Source organism: Salmo salar, chromosome 14, assembly GCF_965601325.2.
Source record: "Salmo salar chromosome 14, fSalSal1, whole genome shotgun sequence".
Classification (NCBI taxonomy): domain Eukaryota; kingdom Metazoa; phylum Chordata; class Actinopteri; order Salmoniformes; family Salmonidae; genus Salmo; species Salmo salar.
The window spans coordinates 89,306,196-89,327,305 of record NC_138304.1 but is presented as its reverse complement, the minus strand read 5'-3'; the positions used below and the strand labels follow the sequence as shown (position 1 = coordinate 89,327,305).

The window sequence follows — 21,110 nt, the reverse complement described above, 5'->3', positions numbered from 1 at the left end:
TATTGTAAAAGATACATGCGAACTTCAACATCCACAGCCAAACTCATTCCATAAACCAGTCTAAATAACAGGTTGCGTTGACAAAAAACAAACTTAAGTTAGCAACTTAACAGCTAGACTAGTTTACAATATACCATATCTCTGGTGAGCACAAGAGACTAATATAATGTTGTTTAGAGAATAAATGCGTGTCAGATAAGCTAACAGCAGATAAATTCTTTATGATGGCTGCCATGCTTGTTTACGTTTGACAAGCGAAAACTCCCTAATCCCAGAATGCCATTCACTATAATGCCGCATTCAAAACAACTGGGAACTCAGAAATTTCATTGATTTCAAAACCACTGGGAACTCCGGCTAGGGGAAAATAGATTTGAACGGTCGTCCAACTCAGAATTCCAACTCTGGGCCTCTTTCTAGAGCTCTGACTTTCCGATCACTGATGTCATGATTTTTACCTTGTATTTTTCAGTGTTCCCAGTTATTTTGAACGCGGCATAAGACGCAAATAAACAAAGTCAGATGGCTGCGCCTATTGCCCGGAAAATATAAACTTAATTTGGCCACTTTTCAGCATATTACAAATCTCCATGAGCTTGTTAGTGTCAACAACAACTGGAGCACATGACTTGACAAGTTGTTAACAGTTTTTGACCAATCACAAAGCAAATAAAATGTTATCACCTCAAAGATCATCACTCAAATACAAGCCTTGCCAGGTTGCCAGATTTTGTTGAAACCATATTTTTTTGGTGTGTGTGTGGGAGGGTCATTTCCTTTTGGGGGTGTTTTCAGGTGCATGGGGGGGTTTATGATGGTTGAAATATTACTATGATGGGGGATTTATCAAATGGGGGTGGCAAACACAGGAGAAGTTTATAATCTAAATAAAACCTCTGGAAAGGAGGTCTGAGCTAGCAACCCAGAGTAACCATAGTTACGTTTCTGTCAGGACTGACAGAAACGTAACTCTTGACACACAGATAGCCATTGAGTATAGAGATAATGTCCGATTTCCAAAGTAAACGAGGAGATAAATATTTAGTCATTCTGATGAAGAATCTGTGTATGAGAGTGAGTCTGATCAATCAGATAGTGATGAGGAATATCTGTCCCCAAACCTTCTGGACTGTGAGGAAAATGTTGCCCACCCCAACCTTGAAGTCAATGAACATCCCTCACCTCCCCAAGATGCTGGTGCTTCTGTCAATCTTGTGGGCTGTGAGGAAGAAGAGGTTAAAGTTGAGGAGGATGGTCCCCGCTGCTGGACATCCTGTCACTTCACACCATCAGAGATAGACTTCAATGACACCATGTCTGGCATACAAAGCACCCTGCCAAGAGTCAGAATGTTTTAAACTGTTCATTGATGAGGAATTGGTGGAGAGTGTGGTGCACGAAACCAACAGGTACGCCCATTTTTATATTACAGAAAGACCCAAGGCTCTCTTTAAATTTATCAACATTCTGAATGCTTTTAGCCCACTAAATATTCATATTTGTTTGCAGGTATTCTCATGAACTGAAAGAGAAGACTGCCCCTGGCGTAAAAGGGAAGCTCTCAAAATGGGTGAACACTACCATCAGTGAAATGTATACCTTCCTGGTCACGGTGCTGCTGATGGGGCTAGCGAAGAAGGGCTCTGTGAGGGACTACTGACCCCATGCTGCAGACCCCCTTTTTTCCCCCAACCCTTTACTCCCAGGACCACTTCCTTGTCTTGCTGAGAGCGCTCCACTTTGAACAATGCCACTGCCAACAAAATTAGGAATGTCCTGGGCAGCTTCACTGGGGCATTTGGAAGAGTGTTCCTCACAAGGACTTGTGCATTGATGAGTCTCTCATGGTTTGGAAAGGAAGGCTTGCATTCTGCCAATACATCCCATCAAAGTGCCACAGATTTGGAGGCAAGTTGTTTGTTTTGTGACTGTCTGACAGGATATGTATTGGACCTGATCATCTACACCGGCGCCACCACAGATGAGGCATTTTGGTATATCTGGATCAGTGTTGATCACCATGCTGCAGCCCCTCAAAGGGGCACACTGTATTTGTGGACAACTGGTACAGTAGCCCTACCCTTTTGAGTGAGAACACAGGGGCCTGTGGCACAGTGACATCCAACAGGAAGGGGATGCCAATATTCAAAAATAAAATGAGTGAGGGGAGTTTCAAACAAACAGGGAGATAATGGCACGACAAACACGATGTCTGTGTTCTGTCCACTGTGCACACCTCTAATACGTTGGACACAAGAAAATGACTGTCACCTGAGAGGAAAATGAAGCCAGACTGTCTTGGAGTACAACAAGAACTTGGGAACAGTTGACAAAGTGGACATGCAAAACTGTGTGCCAGAAAAGCCCCTTATTAAATGGTACAAGAAGCAATTAAAAAATGTTAATAGCTCTCCTCCACGGCCACGTTGTCCCCCGGCAGGTCACAGGACAGGTGATTTCCTACCTGCAGTACAGGATAAACCTGATGCAGCAGCTCCTTGAGGACCACCACACTCCTCGTCCTTCTGCTGGGGGCTGGCCTGCCTCTGACAATCCTCTACTCCTCACTGGACGCTACTTTCCAAGTGATGTCCCTCAGACCGCCCTGCAAGGAAAAAGCATGAGGCATTGCAAGATCTGTCTACACTCTACCTGACAACAGAAAAGGATGTTGACCAAGAACATCTGTGAGCTGTGTGATACAGCCTGGTGTGCAAGGACCATTTGATTGATTTGACCACACCCTTAAGCACTACTAAGTGGAAAGTAGGCTGATTAGTGGCTGATACAATTGTTGCTTTATGTTGATATTTAATAAAAAAAAATATAGATAGATAGATAGATAGATAGATATAAAATCTCCTATTACTCAAAAAAATAAAGGGAACACTTAAACAACACATCCTAGATCTGAATGAAAGAAATAATCTTATTAAATACTTTTTTCTTTACATAGTTGAATGTGCTGACAACAAAATCACACAAAAATAATCTATGGAAATCCAATTTATCAACCCATGGAGGTCTGGATTTGGAGTCACACTCAAAATTAAAGTGGAAAACCACACTACAGGCTGATCCAACTTTGATCTAATGTCCTTAAAACAAGTCAAAATGAGGCTCAGTAGTGTGTGTGGCCTCCACGTGCCTGTATGACCTCCCTACAACGCCTGGGCATGCTCCTGATGAGGTGACGGATGGTCTCCTGAGGGATCTCCTCCCAGACCTGGACTAAAGCATCCGCCAACTCCTGGACAGTCTGTGGTGCAACGTGGTGTTGGTGGATGGAGCGAGATATGATGTGCTCAATTGGATTCAGGTCTGGGGAACGGGCAGGCCAGTCCATAGCATCAATGCCTTCCTCTTGCAAGAACTGCTGACACACTCCAGCCACATGAGGTCTAGCATTGTCTTGCATTAGGAGGAACCCAGGGCCAACCGCACCAGCATATGGTCTCACAAGGGGTCTGAGGATCTCATCTCGGTACCTAATGGCAGTCAGGCTACCTCTGGCGAGCACATGGAGGGCTGTGCGGCCCCCGAAAGAAATGCCACCCCACACCATGACTGACCCACCGCCAAACCGGTCATGCTGGAGGATGTTGCAGGCAGCAGAACGTTCTCCACGGCGTCTCCAGACTCTGTCACGTCTGTCACATGTGCTCAGTGTGAACCTGCTTTCATCTGTGAAGAGCACAGGGCGCCAGTGGCGAATTTGCCAATCTTGGTGTTCTCTGGCAAATGCCAAACGTCCTGCACGGTGTTGGGCTGTAAGCACAACCCCCACCTGTGGACGTCGGGCCCTCATGGAGTCTGTTTTGGACCGTTTGAGCAGACACATGCACATTTGTGGCCTGCTGGAGGTCATTTTGCAGGGCTCTGGCAGTGCTCCTCCTGCTCCTCCTTGCACAAAGGCGGAGGTAGCGGTCCTGCTGCTGGGTTGTTGCCCTCCTACGGCCTCCTCCACGTCTCCTGATGTACTGGCCTGTCTCCTGGTAGCGCCTCCATGCTCTGGACACTACGCTGACAGAAACAGCAAACCTTCTTGCAACAGCTCGCATTGATGTGCCATCCTGGATGAGCTGCACTACCTGAGCCACTTGTGTGGGTTGTAGACTCCGTCTCATGCTACCACTAGAGTGAAAGCACCGCCAGCATTCAAAAGTGACCAAAACATCAGCCAGGAAGCATAGGAACTGAGAAGTGGTCTGTGGTCTCCACCTGCAGAACCACACCTTTATTGGGGGTGTCTTGCTTATTGCCTATAATTTCCATCTGTTGTCTATTCCATTTGCACAACAGCATGTGACATTTATTGTCAATCACTTGCTTCCTAAGTGGACAGTTTGATTTCACAGAAGTGTGATTGCCTTGGCGTTACATTGTGTTGTTTAAGTGTTCCCTTTATTTTTTGGAGCAGTGTGTGTGAGATATATATATATATATATATAATTAGTCAAATGTATTGCAATTTATGACTTGATGTGTTTGGGGGGGGGGGGGGGGGATGTTCCAAAAATATATAACATGTTTGTTTACCTGAAATGAAATGCTTTGTTTGACTCCTGGGTTCTATTTTTTTTAAGTAAAACAGAACAAGAAAAGTATGTAATCAACTTTTGTTATTCCTTGATTCATAACGCTTTCTCGCAATTTAAAAAAAATCATTTGGCCAAATGGTTGTTTGCTAGGAAAATTATGATTTGATTATTTACATCGAGTCATTTTCACTAGCCAACAACCTTTAGGCTAGTCTAGACTACTTTAGACTTGAGCACAATTTGAGTTGTTACATTACATTGACTTTCCTAGGAATATACTGTATAGTTAGTAATACTTGAAGTTTATACAAATGTAACCACGTTTTGGAAGGAGAGCGATAACTGATCCACCCAAATAACTCAGCCCGTAGATGGCGCCAAAGCATAAACCCAGATAATCCTGTCTTACATTTACATTACATTTAAGTCATTTAGCAGACGCTCTTATCCAGAGCGACTTACAAATTGCTGCATAGTTTACGAAAAACCTTTCTATCTACAACCTCGCTTCACTCATGCCACGGTCTCTGCATACAATATAGCTGATTACACGCACGCACCATTCAATCTGATCGCCCGTACAAACTAACTCACTTTGTTACTTACATGACTGTCCACCACCCTGTTCTCATTATCCTCCGCCTCGACCAGGCTAAAACCTATCCAAGTCATAACACTCACCGTATTTGATGAGAAATATCTTCCTCGCTTGGTGACGAGGCAGGCATCTGTAGGCTACATGTCCAGTGGTGATGTAGCATCGTTTTTCCAGGGTAGAATAAATAAATAAAATCAATAAAAAAATGTAAAGGCAAAAACGATTTTGTATGCCAGCCTTTCCCGGCCTTAGCCATGGTCGTCATGTAATACATGCTCATACCCCGCTATCACTTTGTATGCCACTATTGTATCAAATACACCGAATTTAGCGGCTCAGGTTTCCCGCCCTCAAACATGCTAATACCAAAGCCTCTTTCAGATAATACATGTAATATAGATTATTATAATAATAATTATTCAATTATCAAGGGGTGTAGGGAATAGCGGCAAAATGCAACAATCAAATTCAGATCAACGGCATAGAATTCTGGTACTGCGTGCCAAAACTCACGCTGCAAGGGTCGTTATTAATATTTATAAACTGGGTGGTTCGAGCCTGGATGCTGATTTGGCTGATAGCCGTGCTATATCAGACCGTCTACCATGGGTGTGACAACTTATTTTTACTACTCTAATTATGTTGGTAAACCATTTTATAATAGCAATAAGGCACATCTGGGGTTTGTGACATATGGCCAGGTAAGATGCAATCCAAGAGTGTGCATAGCCTGAGACGCCCAGCCCTGAGAGGGTGGAGAGGAGGATCTGATGGTTCACGGTGTTGAAGGCAGCGGATAGATCTAGGAGGATGAGAACAGAGGAGAGCGTCAGCTTTGGCTGTGCTGCGAGCCTCTGACACAGGAGCAGTCTCTGTTGTGTGACCCGTCTTGAAGCCTGACTGGTTAGAGTCAAGAAGATTGTTCTGAGAGAGATAACAAGGAAGTTGATCAGAGACAGCACGCTCAAGTGTTTTGGAAAGCACAAGGGATAGGAGTCTATAGTTGTTGACATCCGATGAGTCGAGTGTTGGTTTCTTGAGGAGGGGAGCAACTCTGGCCATTTTGAAGTCAGAGGGGACGCAGCCAGTGGTTGGGGATGAGGGAAGTGAGGAATGGGAGAAGCTCTCCAGAGATGGTCTGGAGGTGGGGATGGGGTCGAGCGGGCAGGTTGTCAGTCGGCCAGACCTCACTAGTCGCAGGATGTCATCTGGAGAGAAAGGTGAGGAGGTCAAGGCATAGGGTAGTTGTGTGAGTAAGACCAGTGGACTCAATAGGCTGAGTGAATGAGTAGCGGATGTCATCATCCCGGCCGGCTAGGGAATGCCTAGCCGGCCGGGAGGTTAGGGAATCCGTAGGCCTAATGGACAAAAATGAATGACCACTTTATTTCCATTGGACAAACTATATACACAAAAGCAAATACCACCGAATTGGGCAACACTGCAAGTCGTAGGATACAGAAAGGGAGGAGAGTCGAGTCAACGAGGCAGAATCAGGAGACAGGACGAAGAAGGATTTAGCAGAAGGGAGAGATGGTAGAAGAGGAGAGAGTAATGGGAGAGAGAACATTGCGATGGTGTTTGATGAGAAGGCGGTCTGGGTTGGTGCTGAGTGGTTGGGGTTGGAGGGAAAGGGAGACAGAAAAGGTAACAAAGTAGTAATCAGAGACCTGAATTTGGGTTGCAGTGAGATTAGTAGCTGAGCAGCCGCTAGTAAAGATTAGGTCAAGCGTGTTGCCTGCCTTGTGAGTTGGAAGGGATTGGGGAAAGTGTGAGGTCAAGAGGCAAGGAGGGGAAAGGGAGTTGGAAAGACTTCGGGAGGTTGAAGTCGCCAAGTACAAAAAGAGGTGAACCATCGTCAGGAAATGAGCTTGTCAAGCTTATTGAGGAACTCTCCAAGGGCACCTGGTAGTCGATAGATGACGACAATGTTAAGCTTGAGTGGAAAGTGACAGTGACAGCATGGAATTCAAATGAAGAGATGGACAGGTGAGAGAGGAAAAAAAATCTCAATTTAGGAGAAATTAGTAGACCTGTGCCACCACCGTGACGACCAGATGCTCTCGGACAGAGAGAACCTAGTCAAATGAAGAAAGAGCAGCTGGAGTAGCAGTGTTCTCCGGTGTGATCCATATCTCCATCAGAGCCAAAAAGGGAAGGGACGGAAGGGCTGAGATGAACTCAGCGTTCTTGACCGCAGATCCAAACGCTGCCGGAGACCCGGAATTCCATATGGGTTGTTGAACAGTGTCAGAAGTCAATCTCTCTTGTTTTCACACAGCAAAGACCTTGAAGTCGTCAGCCACTAAGTCTTGGTAAAATACTCCAAACCAGAAGGTGGCAGTAGCGTTGTTTGGCAATGAATGTCCGTGTGTGTTGCTTCATGGTCTAGTCAATGTTAGCTGTGCTATTGTTGTAGAAATCCATTGTTGATACTAGCTAGATGGCCACAGCTTTATAACTAGGTAGCAAGATTAAAATGTAAATCACTTTCCATTATCGCGTACAGCCCCTCTACCTTTTGAGCTAGCTGGCTAACGTTAGCTAAATGGTTAGCATGATTCGTTAGCTAGATAGCTGTTGTGCTAGCTAGGTAAAGTAAAGACACTGCATTGATTCTCGGCAGGCAGCTGCTTCATGAAAACGAATCCATTGTGATGTAATTATGTTACTAGCTACACTGGCCAGATGGCTAGCGTGGCAAAGGATTTAGTGTGACTGCCTTGTTCAGTTGGCAGGCTAGCTAACAAATAAGCTAGTGCACCTTATCAAACCTAACAAAAAATATCCTTCAAGCACACAATTCCTTAGCTAGATGTAAAACATATAAAGACTTGCTCTAGAAAAAAGGGTATTATGCAGCTTTATTGTTTGTTAGAACAATTCTGATAAATAGGGGGTGAATTAGAACAGGAAAAGTGACTTTTAATAAATTATTTTTTACAATTGTCACTCCTGTCAGCTCCCCCACGTGGAGGTTCATGCTCTCTGATTGGCTCAAAGTCAATTTGTCGGCCACTGCCGAGCATTGTGATACTTCAAGTAGAAACGGCAGGTTTGTCAGTACACAGCAGGTACGTCTTTTGTTCTAACAAGAGAAGGAACGGCTCCTACTTATCGGCAGTAAGATTCTCGGTGTGTTTCATGCTTTCCTAGAATGTGCTATTTTAAAGGGTATATGTGAGCAATAACTTGTATACTGACATTGTTGGTCATAGGGTAAAATCCCTATGGGGAAAATGTATGAGATGGAGAGAAGAACGAAAGTGACACACAAACGCTCCATTTTCTGCACTGCTATTACACATTTTCCAACTCTAGGGACATTGACCTTCCAAAAAAATCACTGAGACATCTTCATCCCAAGTGAGCCTGATTTAATGAACTCAAATGGCACAGAGAATTTGGGGCGGTCTCTCTATAAAAGTTGCTGGCCTCACACCAATACACTCAGATAACAGCCAGCCAACCCTTGTCAGTGTTGATATCCTATGTCGGGTCGTGTTAAATAACAAAGAAACTGATTTTGTTTCTGCAACCTCCCAGAATCTCTATCTGACATTCCAAAATGGAGACCGCTGTCTTTGCAAATGATTTTCTAACCAGTAGTATAGCAATTATTCTCAGATTCGGGGTGGCCTTTGAATAGTGTTAGCTCAAACAGTGCATATTACCTAAACTTTTGCCCTTGCTCTTTTGATTTCAATGTGATATCGATATGATTAACAAAATAGTGTTGCGTTTAACTTTCAGTGTTGGCAACTGACTTGAAACAAAATGCAACATTCCAAAATGTAGCTGCTGCGGTCTTCTACAAGTCCTCTAACCAGTGATATACATATTATTCCCAGATTCTGTGTGGTTTTTCAGTAGTGTTAGTTTGAACTGGACGTGCAACCTGACTATTGATTGCAACGTGTTATCGGTATGAGTGATGGATAAATAAATATTGCCACTTGTCAAACCAACAGGGTTTTTGGTGCATATGTAGTTTATAAGGTGAAAATAATAATACAAGTAATATGATTAGCATTGTGGCACATGAATGTGTTGGTATTACATTTTATGTTTGTTTTCAATTTATCACAAACTGTTTCTGCATATTGATTTGGACACTTCAAAACAATATTTGGACATTGGACTATTTATCAAAAGTTGTCAACAGGAAGCAGCGATGGCATTATCAGCTTACGTTTATCGAATAAATAATGACATTTCAACATTCATTTCTAATATTATTCTAATTAATCAGGGAAAAACTGCTGAATGAGTCCAAAAATGTGCTGTGATTGATTTTAATTGGATGATATACCAGAAATTGTGAACTGGTTTGTCCTGTCCACCATTGTCAATGACAATGTTTTATTTTAGGTTAGGTAGCTAGCTATCTAGATTCTTTATGCATTCAGTCTCATTTTAAGTGCTTACTCATTCATGTTTGTCCATCTATGCAAATCTACATGTCTCTGGTCTTTCTTTCTCTCCGCTATTTCAGCTTCCCATATTTGACAAAGATGTCATTGAGAAGGCTGGGGAAGAAGGAGATGCGGACCTCTCAGATAGCGAGGAGAGTGTGTTCTCAGGACTGGAGGACTCTGGGAGTGACATCGATGATGAAGAAGAGGATGATGGGGATGATGAAGAGGAGGAGGAGGAGGAGGAGGATGATGATGTTGGTGTCATACTAGATGAAAATCTGAAGAATAGCAGTGGTGCTGAAACATCTGCTGAACCAGCTGAGCCTAAGGTGAATATGGGAGTATTTATTTTACGGAAATTATATAGTAGGGTCCTGAGTGTTTCCTGACCACGTGACCTTGCCAGGAGAAACTCTAAGCTCTAGTTAAAGGCAGTTTATTTAGTGCAAACGTTTTGACCCAAAGGTCTTGACTTTGTCAGACCTTGAGTAGTCAGCAGTGTGGGAATCTATTTTATTTTGTGACTACTTTTTGTACCTTGGCAGCACCTGACTCAACAAGATCACACATTTATTTGTGTTCTTGCAAAATGCATCTATAAATTCTTCATCATAGCAGTAAATAGCTATGAAGTCATTGCAGTGTTGGTGGATAGGTGAAGTGTGTTGTGTGATTACTAGATGGGTAGAATCAGAAAGCTGGCTTGCAAATTGAGTGCTCAGAGCACACTGGACATTTTGGCTGAAGTTGGGGATTTCTGAGTGTTCTGATTTCTCAAAGGTAAGGAAGAAGCACAACTTTTACGAGCTAAAGTATGCTACTTTCCTAAATAAATGGTAACTTTCCGTTACTTTAGTTTTCATATTATCAAGGAATGATAAAGCGACTGACAAACATTTCCCAACAGGTATACATAAATTTCTTTGTCAAACAGCGTGTTTCTGATAAATCCATGTGGACATCAAATGCTACAAATACATTCAGGTAATTTTGACCCACAGTCAAAAGCAACCTTGGATTACTACGGAAACAAACAGTTGAAGTCAGAAGTTTACACCTTAGCCAAATACATTTAAACTCAGTGTTTCACAATTCCTGACATTTATTTAATCCTTGTAAAAATTCCCTGTCTTAGGTCAGTTAGGATCACCACTTTATTTTAAGAATGTGAAATGTCGGAATGATAGTCGACAGAATGATTTAGTTAAGCTTTTATTTCTTTCATCACATTCCCAATGGGTCAGAAGTTTACATACACTCAATTAGTACTTGGTAGCATTGCCTTTAAATTGTTTAACTTGGGTCAAACGTTTGCGGTAGCCTTCCACAAGCTTCCCACAATAATTTGGGTGAATTTTGGCCCATTCCTCCTGACAGAGCTGGTGTAACTGAGTCAGGTTTGTAGGCCTCCTTGCTCGCACATGCTTTTTCAGATCTGCCCAATAATACTCTATAGGATTGAAGTCAGGGTTTTGTGACGGCCACTCCGATACCTTGACTTTGTTGTCCTTAAGCCATTTTGCCACAACATTTGAAGTATGCATGGGGTCGTTGTCCTTTTGGAAGACCCATTTGCGACCAAGCTTTAACTTCCTGACTGATGTCTTGAGATGTTGCTTCAATATATCCACATAATTTTCCCGCCTCATGATGACATCTATTTGTGAAGTGCACCAGTCCCTCCTGCAGCAAAGCACCCCCACAACATGATGCTGCCACCCCCGTGCTTCAAGGTTGGGATGGTGTTCTTCGGCTTGCAAGCTTCCCCCTTTTCCTCCAAACATAACGATGGTCATTATGGCCAAATAGTTATATTTTTGTTTCATCAGACCAGAGCACATTTCTCCAAAAAGTACGATCTTTGTCCCCATGTGCAGTTGCAAACCGTAGTCTGGCTTTTTTTTATGGCGGTTTTGGAGCAGTGGCTTCTTCCTTGCTGAGCTGCCTTTCAGGTTATGTCGATATAGGACTTATTTTACTGTGGATATAGATACTTTTGTACGTGTTTCCTCCAGCATCTTCACAAGGTCCTTTGCCGTTGTTCTGGGATTGATTTGCACTTTTCGCACCAAAGTACGTTCATCTCTAGAAGACAGAACGCTTCTCCTTCCTGAGCGGTATGATGGTTGCGTGGTCCCGTGGTGTTTATACTTGCGTACTATTGTTGTACAGATGAACGTGGTACCTTCAGGCGTTTGGAAATTGCTCCCAAGGATGAACCAGACTTGTGGAGGTCTACATTTTTTTTCTGAGTTCTTGGCTGATTTCTTTTGATTTTCCCATGATGTCAAGCAAAGATGCACTGAGTTTGAAGGTAGGCCTTGAAATACATCCACAGGTACACCTCCAATTGACTCAAATGATGTCAATTAGCCTAACAGAAGCTTATAAAACCATGACATAATTTTCTGGAATTTTCCCAAGCTGTTTAAACGCACAGTCAACTTAGTGTATGTGAACTTCTGACCAAGTGAAATAATTTGTCGGTGAACAATTGTTGGAAAAATTACTTGTCATGCACAAAGTATATATCCTAACCAACTTGCCAAAACTATAGTTTGTTAACAAGAAATGTGTGGAGTGGTTGAAAAACACTTAGGTTGGAGTTATTAAAACTCGTATGTAAACTTCCGACTTCAACTGTAGTATCCAGTGAAAGGCACCCGCTTGCGGAGGTTGTGAGACTTCTGGCTGACCGGGAGCAGGATCACGCTTACGACAATGAAGACAGTTCAGAGAGTGACTTGATGATCATATTTCAGACTTCTGAGCAAAGGGACACTGAAGTTGCACCCTTTCAGGCTCTCTCTGTTACCTCATCACCTCACAAAAATGCCGCTGGTTGTTAAAGGGCTGGGGTCAAAGGCCATGGTAGCATTAAAGGCTTACAGAGTAAGCAAGGTGATGCAACACCATATGTTGGCAAAAAGGGCACAGTGTGGGGGAAACGTCCTCCATCAGCTGAGCAAATGTGTGCAGCAGCAGAGAAATGTCTGTCAAGTCTTAATCAACTAGGCATTACAAAGGCAGCAGAGTGCAAAGCAGTTGAATAATTGTTTAATTTATTTCTGTCCTCAGAGACGATTTACACGATTGTGCTTGAAACTAACAGAGAAGCTAAGCGACTAATTGGTGGATGGAATAAGAGCCATCCCAAAATCTATATGATTAATTGGAGGAGGTGGATGCCATAGCACTAGCACAAGCAACCACAAGCAGTCATTGGTCTTTTGATCACATCATGATTGAAACAAAATGAGTCTCAAACTGCAATCTGGTCAGAAGCTGATGGCAGACCTGTGTTCACTGCAACTATGTCCAGAAAAAGATTCCAACACATTATGAAATGCATGAGGTTTGATGACATAGCAATGAGTCTTGAACGAATAACAGCAGACAAGCTTGCCCTGTTCAGAGATATCTGGAGCATGTTTGTAGCCCAGCTACAGATCTCTGTGGATAAGCAGCTCGCTGGTTTCCGAGGTAGATGCCTTTTCCGACAAAGCATCCCATCAAAGCCTGACAAATACGGGACTAAGATAGATCTGGTGGAACTGCGACACAGCGACCAGCTACCCTCTGAGAGGAGAGGTGCACCTTGGCAAACCACCTGGAGTGACACGAAGTGGTTCTAAGATCTCAAGTTGTCATAGGGCTTGTGGCTCCTTGGCACAAAAGTGGGAGAAATATCACCACAGATAACTTCTTTACATCTGTACCATTAGCTGAAAAGCTTCTCAAAGATGGACTAACATATGTCGGCACTGTTAGATCCATTATACCACACATTCCAGAGGTGATGAAGGCTTACCATGGCAGACAGATCTACAGTTCACTGTTTGGCTTCCGTGGGCTGCTTACCCTGGTGTCATGCAAAACATCATCAAGAGGAGAGCTCAAACGCCAACACTCAACACCAATCACAGCTGCCATGCATGGGTGTAAAGCCCTGCTGCTGGTTCTGGGGGGTCCCATTCCATTGTTTTGGGGGTCCTGTGCTCTTCTGCTGCAATACCCACTAAATGTAAAAGATGTTGCCTCTGTGACCGCAACAATGACCAGAAGGTGGCACGTGTGCGCGTCCTGTCAGGTAGCCAATGTGCCCCAAGCACGGTGTTACTCAGATTGTGTGCCATCCTTGCCTGTCCTGCATGCCTGTAGAACAAGGTTATTCTGTGATACACATGTTAGGATTAGGGTTAATAAATGTATTAGCAATCTGCATTAAGTCATTCGAAGGATAGTTACATCTACAGTGGCAAGAAAAAGTATGTGAACCCTTTGGAATTACCTGGACTTCTGCATAAATTAGTCATAACATTTCACAACAATAGACAAACACAGTCTGCTTCAACTAATAAAACACAAACAATTATACGTTTTCATGTTTTTATTGAACACACTGTGTAAACATTCACAGTGCAGGGTGGGAAAAGTATGTGAACCCTTGGTTTTAATAACTGGTTGAGCCTACTTTGGCAGCAATAACCTCAACCAAATGTTTTCTGTAGTTGCAGATCAGACCTGCACAACGGTCAGGAGGAATTTTGGACCATTCCTCTTTACAAAACTGTTTCAATTTGGGATGTCTTGTGTGAACTGCTCTCTTAAGGTCATGCCACAGCATCTCAATCGGGTTGAGGTCAGGACACTGACTGGGCCACTCCAGAAGGCATATTTTCTTCTGTTGAAGCCATTCTGTTGATTTAGTTCAAAAACTAGCCTTCCCTGTAGCTCAGTTGGTAGAGCATGGTGTTTGCAACACCAGGGTTGTGGGTTCGATTCCCACGGGGGGCCAGCACAGGAAAAAAAAATAAAATGTATGAAATGTATGCATTCACTACTGTAAGTCGCTCTGGATAAGAGCGTCTGCTAAATGACTAAAAATGTAAAAAATGTGCATGACACAAGTAATTTTTGTAACAATTGTTTACAGACAGGTTATTTCACATATAATTCACATAATATTCACTGTATCACAATTCCAGTGGGTCAGAAGTGTCATGACGTTGGCCTCTTTGAGTACAGGGAGGACAGTTGACCCCCTCCCCCTTGCACCATCCCCCAACCTACCCCCCCCCCCCCCCCCCCCCCCCCCCCACCCAGGCCCTGTGTGAAGGGGTGGTAAAATTCCAGAGGAGAATCTCTTGCCACATGGCCCATAGAGAGACACAGGAAATTCTTCCAACTCACAGAATTGGGGAACCAAACGACATTTATGTTCTGGAGAAGGTATGGAAGACTGGTGAATAATCCAGCTACGAACTGGTCCGCTTGGTACAATTTTGTGATACTCAGAAGAGACAATATAGCCATATTACCATAATACTGTTTATATAATAGCCTCAGCTTTGGGACTTGCATCCAAATGGTTGTATAAAATGTATTAATAAGGATAAAGCTATTTGTGATACATTGAGATGCTGTGTACTGATGTTAATGTGATAGAATGTATTTATGTTCAAAGATTAAATCAGTCATCGGCACGCCCCCAGGGACACAGACAGGACAAGGCGTCATGTGACAAGCCTGTTCTACGTTCACATATAAAACCCCACCTAGAAGTTATTTCTTTAGACCAGGCCTCCACTCCATTGCGAGTTGGCCAATAGGTTTGACCATCCATTTCCTCTACTGAAAGTGAACTATACCACGTGGTTAACTTTTAGACTATCGATACCGACAGAATAAGAACAAGTCTTTGATATTAATTATTAGTCTGCAGCTAAGTAAATTATATCATTGAACGCGAAGACCAACGAAACATCCATTCTATGACGACATTAATGAATGTCAGAGAGAGAGAGAGAGAGAGGGAGAGAGACTGACTCTGACTCTGTGCCTCCTCAGCTGACCTTTTATGACCCATTGTTTAACAAGACACCAGCCATGCCTGTTTAGGGCACATTACTCTACCAATTCTTTGTGACGATAATTACTGTTTGTATGCTTTCTGTGAATTACTTAGTTTAGTAAATAAATGATTTTAAGACAATTGATGTATGGATGACTCTTAGTAAAGGCTGGGTTCGTGCAGATACAACAATTTACGACGTTTGGAATGAGACTGGACGCGAGGTAAAATACACCATTTAAACCAGAAGATAATCGGCCTATAATATAGGAAAGTTTATATTAGGAAAATTATAACTTTGTAATCTGAATATTTTCCTTGGTGCCCCGATCTCCTAGTTAATTACAATTAAAAGATCAATCTGTTTAATCGCGTGATAATAATTACAGGGAGTTAATTGATAAACATGTCTTCAGTTTAATGGTGACCCAAAGACACGACAGAAGTTTACATACACTAAGTTGACTGTGGCTTCAAACACCTTGGAAAATTCCAGAAAATGATGTCATGGCTTTAGAAGCTTCTGATAGGCTAATTGACATCATTTGAGTCAATTGGAGGTGTACCTGTGGATGTATTTCAAGGCCCACCTTCAAACTCAGTGCCTCTTTGCTTGACATCATGGGAAAATCAAAAGAAATCAGCCAAGACCTCAGGAAAATAATTGTAGACCACCACAAGTCTGGTTCATCCTTGGGAGCAATTTCCAAATGCCTGAAGGTACTACGTTCATCTGTACAAACAATAGTACGCAAGTATTAACACCATGGGACTACTCAGCTGTCGTACCGCTCAGGAAGGAGACGCGTTCTGTCTCCTAGAGATGAACGTACTTTGGTGTGAAAAGTGCAAATCAATTCCAGAACAACAGCTAAGGACCTTGTGAAGATGCTGGAGGAAACGGGTACAAAAGTATCTATATCCACAGTAAAACGAGTCCTATATCGACATAACCTGAAAGACCGCTCGGCAAGGAAGAAGCCACTGCTCCATAACTGCCATTAAAAAAAAAAGCCAGACTACGGTTTGCAACTGCACATGGGGACAAAGCTTGTACTTTTTGGAGAAATGTCCTCTGGTCTGGTGATACAAAAATAGAACTGTTTGGCCATAATGATCATCGTTATGTTTGGAGAAAAAAGGGGGAGGCTTGCAAGCCGAAGAACACCATCCCAACTGTGAAGTGTGGGGGTTGTCGGGGTGCTTTGCTGCCGGAGGGACTTGTGCACGTCACAAAATAGATGGCATCATGAGGTAGGAAAATTATGTGGATATATTGAAGCAACATCTCATGACATCAGTCAGGAAGTTAAAGCTTGGTCGCAAATGGGTCTTCCAAATGGACAACGACCGCAAGCATACTTCAAAAATTGTGGCAAAATGGCTTAAGGACAACAAAGTCAAGGTATTGGAGTGGCCATCACAAAGCCCTGACCTCAATCCCATAAAGTTTGTGGGCAGAAATGAAAAAGCATGTGCGAGCAAGGAGGCCTACAAACCGGACTCAGTTACACCAACTCTGTCAGGAGGAATGGGCCAAAATTCACCCAATTTATTGTGGGAAGCTTGTGGAACGCTACCCAAAACGTTTGACCCAAGTTAAACAATTTAAAGCCAATGCTACCAAATACTAATTCAGTGCATGTAAACTTCTGACCCATTGGGAATGTAATGAAAAATAATTAAAGCTGAAATAAATCATTCTCTCTACTATTAGTCTGACATTTCACATTCTTAAAATAAAGTGGTGATCCTAACTGACCTAAGACAGGGAATTTTTACTAGGATTAAATGTCAGGAATTGTGAAAAACTAGAGTTTAGACATTTAAGGTGTATGTAAACTTCTGACTTCAACTGTGACTTTATTCATTCACATGGTGGGGTAGCAAAAAATGTTTGATTAAAAAAAAAATGGGGTCGCTGGGCAAAAACGTTTGGGAACCCCTGTTGTAGGCAAAATGTCATCTTAATAAAGATAACTTTTGTTCTTGCAGTAAGATAATTTTTTTCAAAGGCATTTTCACCGCTTGTCATTATAACCAACTCGCATGTGTTTGTCTACAACTCCAGATGAGTTATACACTGGATGACATAACAATCAGCTTGTGTGGATTTCATACTGGTTTACTCTTTACTACCCCCTAGTGCAAGTTGTATATACTACGTGCTTTTGAAACAAACAGGCAAATGTATTTTCTATCGGTCCCACTGTCTTCTCTTGCCAGTCTACTGTAAAGCCTACATCTGCCTTTAAAACAAAACATTTATGTAACCTTTATTTAACCAGGCAAGTCAATTTAAGAGCAAATTCTTAGTTACAATGACAACCTGTCAAAAGTCCTCTTGTGGGGATGGGCTGGGATTATCTACCCATACACCAGGAGGGTTCCTTCTCACTCCATCTTCAGAAAGTCCAGACTCCTCTGTCAGAAGTGGTTTGTAATAAGGATGGAGCCACTGTGACTATGGGAGGAGAACAGGATGGGGTTAATAGGTAGGTCCAGGTGTCTGGGACTGGTGGAATAGTTGCTATATCAGTTAATTCTTCTTTCTGGTGTACTCAAAATTCCCTAGCTGTCATGCAAGGTGGGTGGGAATGACTTAATTTTATTACGTCAGTTTATCCTCCGGTCAGCTTCATTGTCTCTCAATGTAGAATTGAGACTGGTCGCACATGTAAGATTATTTATTTGTATCGCTGCCATGCAGATTCCTGCATCACTCAACCCAAAGACTGATCTTGGTTTTTATTTTGTCAAGTGTGCAGTCCTTCAAGTAAATGTGACCATGCCAAAATACGGAGACACAAACTTCTTGGGAGAGGAGGACAAGAAAAGGTTCAACTTTTTTTTTCTTTTTCTAAATTGTGTGTTTATATTATTGCAAAGGCACACTGGAACAAATGTGAAACCTTGAAACCATTGTCTGGAACTGCTGTGGTCTGGTAATGGAGGGGGGGGGGGGCATTGTTCCCCACTCCAGCTTTTTAATCCATCCAGGCCCTGACTGAGAACCTGTGGTTTTCTTTTCTTTTTTTCCACTCTTCCCCCTGTTCCTGGACTCTTGTGATTTAAGGATCTGGGCCTTCAGCACACCAGGCAGAAGTTAATGTGGCTGCTGGAGGCTTTATGGTCCCTGGGAGAGTCCCCTGGTGCAGCGGTCGGACGCAGCCAGCTCACTCTGATCCGGCCAGCTCTGCTGTCGGCCGGCCGCTTGGTCCGCGCTCTCGGCGTGTGAGTGGGTGTGAGATGGAGATGAAATGGGGTTAGGGTGGAGGAAGGGGGAGATTAAGACTAGGGGGGGCTCATCTTACAGTAACCAGGAAGGATTTGCTCCTCATGCACCCACGCAGGAGCTCTGGTCTGCAGATGCGTCTGGTCCACTTCCACCAAGGGTGACACACACGTCTCCTCCAGCCGTTAAATGTTTGGAGAGGCGGAGGGTTGTGAGGGCAGGGATCAAATTGAGGGTACACTGGGCGGAATGGTATCCCCTTGTTAACAAAAAGGACACGCACATCCCCATCACTTGATTTTGTCCATGAATACACTTACCACTCCTCTCTGCTAACACAACTCCCACCCCTGTTATCTTTTGACAATTTGCCCTGGGCTCTGTGTGAGGGTTGTGTACCAGAGAAGTTCACTCCAGGATGACCCCTCTCTCTGGTTGGAGGTGCTGCAGCAGGCAAAGCCAGGTACTGGGAGCCTAGGTGGGCTTATCGTTTGGGTTTTGCTCCCAATTAAGTGGAAGTGTGAACGGCCCAGCGAATGGCTTCTGACGGATTCATTCAGGCTTCACCCTATAACTCAGATTTTAGTTTCACAGTGATTTCAGAGGAAACAGTGCGGTAATGGGGAACCTGGGGCCCGCCTGCGTCCGCCTCGGAGCGGAACCCATTGCTGGGAGCCAACAGACGTTAAAAACAAGTTGTTGGCCAATGTGTGGAGGCTGACAGAGTGTGTCTGAACGCCTGTGTGTTGGCGTAGATGTGGGTGTGTGAATGTGCTCAGAACAGAAGGCCCTCAGGAGATTTGAGCCGGAGATTATGAATTTGACCGATTTTTATCAATAACGCTATGGTAAACTGACACATTGTGGGTGTCAAGATGTCACTACTTGGAGAATTTGTGGCATTATTTATGGGGCAACGGAATGGTCCTTGCCTTTTGGCTTCTTCTCCTGACTGACCCCGTGCAGTGCCTTCCTGTCCTCAGCCTCTCTCCTGACTGACCCCGTGCAGTGCCTTCCCGTCCTCAGCTGCTCTCTCCCACACTTCATCCTCGTCAGCGGTTGTGGTCAAATGGGCTCCGGACCAGGCTCAGCTGGAAGTCCAGTCCACTGCTGGTTTTCAAGCTGCGTGATCCACTCTGCGAGCCTTTCTCTTTTGGCTGTTCCGTCGTACATCATCTGGACATGTAATCTGTCGTGGGCTCTTGCTCTCTCTCCCTTCTCTGTCGCTCTCTTTTTCTCTCCATCTCTCACTGTCTCTCCCTCCACTCCTGCCCCACAACACTCCCCATCCCTGTTATAGTAAACAGATTGGCCAGGTCATCCCTCCCCCACAGACCTTTAGTGTAGTGAGGAAGCTTTACTCTTCCGTCTAGTCTTTTTTAAATGATTTTTACGTTTTGACTTGTGTTGTGGAGTAAACAAGCTTCCATTTTGGCTTTCCTAAACTGCCACCTCTGCAAACCTCACTTTACCTTGTTTGTTCAGTTCAGGGGGAGGCTACAGCAGAGAACTCTGGTCTGACTGGAGTCTCCTGGGCGGCGAAAGTCATTCAGTATTAAAACTGGGCCCAGGCAGCTCTGTCTTGATGGGGATTTAACTAGGCATCAGGGAGGAAGTGTTTCACTTAGAGCTGCATGCCAAAAGATACCGGGACACACAGGAGGCATAAATCATAGCAGGTTACTCACCTGCCCGTCTCTGCCTCTAGGGGGATGAGCATGCAGCCTCAAAGAACTTCTCTTCCTCCCTCCATCCATCCCTGCCTCCCTTGTTTCCCTCTATCCCCTGGTTCCCGTAAAGAGAGCTTTTGACGGCTCTGCCTCTGTGACTGATGGCTCACAGTAAAGCACGTCCAGTGGTGGGTCCTTGCAGCCTTTTATCCTAACCGTCCTTCCACTCACACAGGATGTGCCGTTCTGGTGCCTGCTCCTCTGTGGAGTGTGTGTGTGTGTGTTATGCAGAGGAAGCTGTGTACTGAATGCAATAAATAAATGGGAATCCTAAAAGAAACTGTCACTGTGCCATATAGGACATAAAACGATCAATCGTCCCTTCAAGTCGGCGACGAGTTTTATTTCCTAAACAGCTTTTATTTTACTTAAAGGTCAAAGTTGATTGGCTGTCACACATCAGTTTTATAACCCCTTAGATAATTAGAAAGATGTTATTTTAGCATCCGCAAGGTTCTTTACCTTTTTTTGTCGACCATTAAAAATTGACCAGAACTTGAACACATGCAGATCAACATGTTGTGAACAGTGTTCTCTAATATACATTCCTTGGTGTCTTGTTTTCATATTAGCAGCAAGGCGAAAAAACTGCATCAAAGGAGAAGAGGAAGTTGAAGAAAGGGAAGGGAGGTGCCATCGATGGCAGAGGAGAGAAGGGACTGACCACCACCTTCCAGAAATTGGCCACTGCCCAGCAGGGGGACGAGTATGAACATGACACCTCCGATGAAGAG

At 43.7% G+C, this 21,110-nt stretch overlaps 1 protein-coding gene across 2 annotated transcripts in view; it reads left to right on the top strand.

The window, feature by feature from the left end:
* The window catches only part of bop1 (BOP1 ribosomal biogenesis factor), a 121,244-nt gene that overhangs the window by 3,317 nt on the left and 96,817 nt on the right, over nt 1-21,110 (top strand). Inside the window, exons 2-3 of one of the 2 annotated variants that reach the window (XM_082961254.1) lie at nt 9,635-9,886; nt 20,952-21,110. In XM_082961254.1, the coding sequence (XP_082817380.1) occupies nt 9,635-9,886; nt 20,952-21,110 (411 nt within the window). Of the gene's footprint in view, nt 1-9,634; nt 9,887-20,948 lie in introns of both variants that reach the window. The other variant, XM_014142741.3, reaches the window with a different exon arrangement.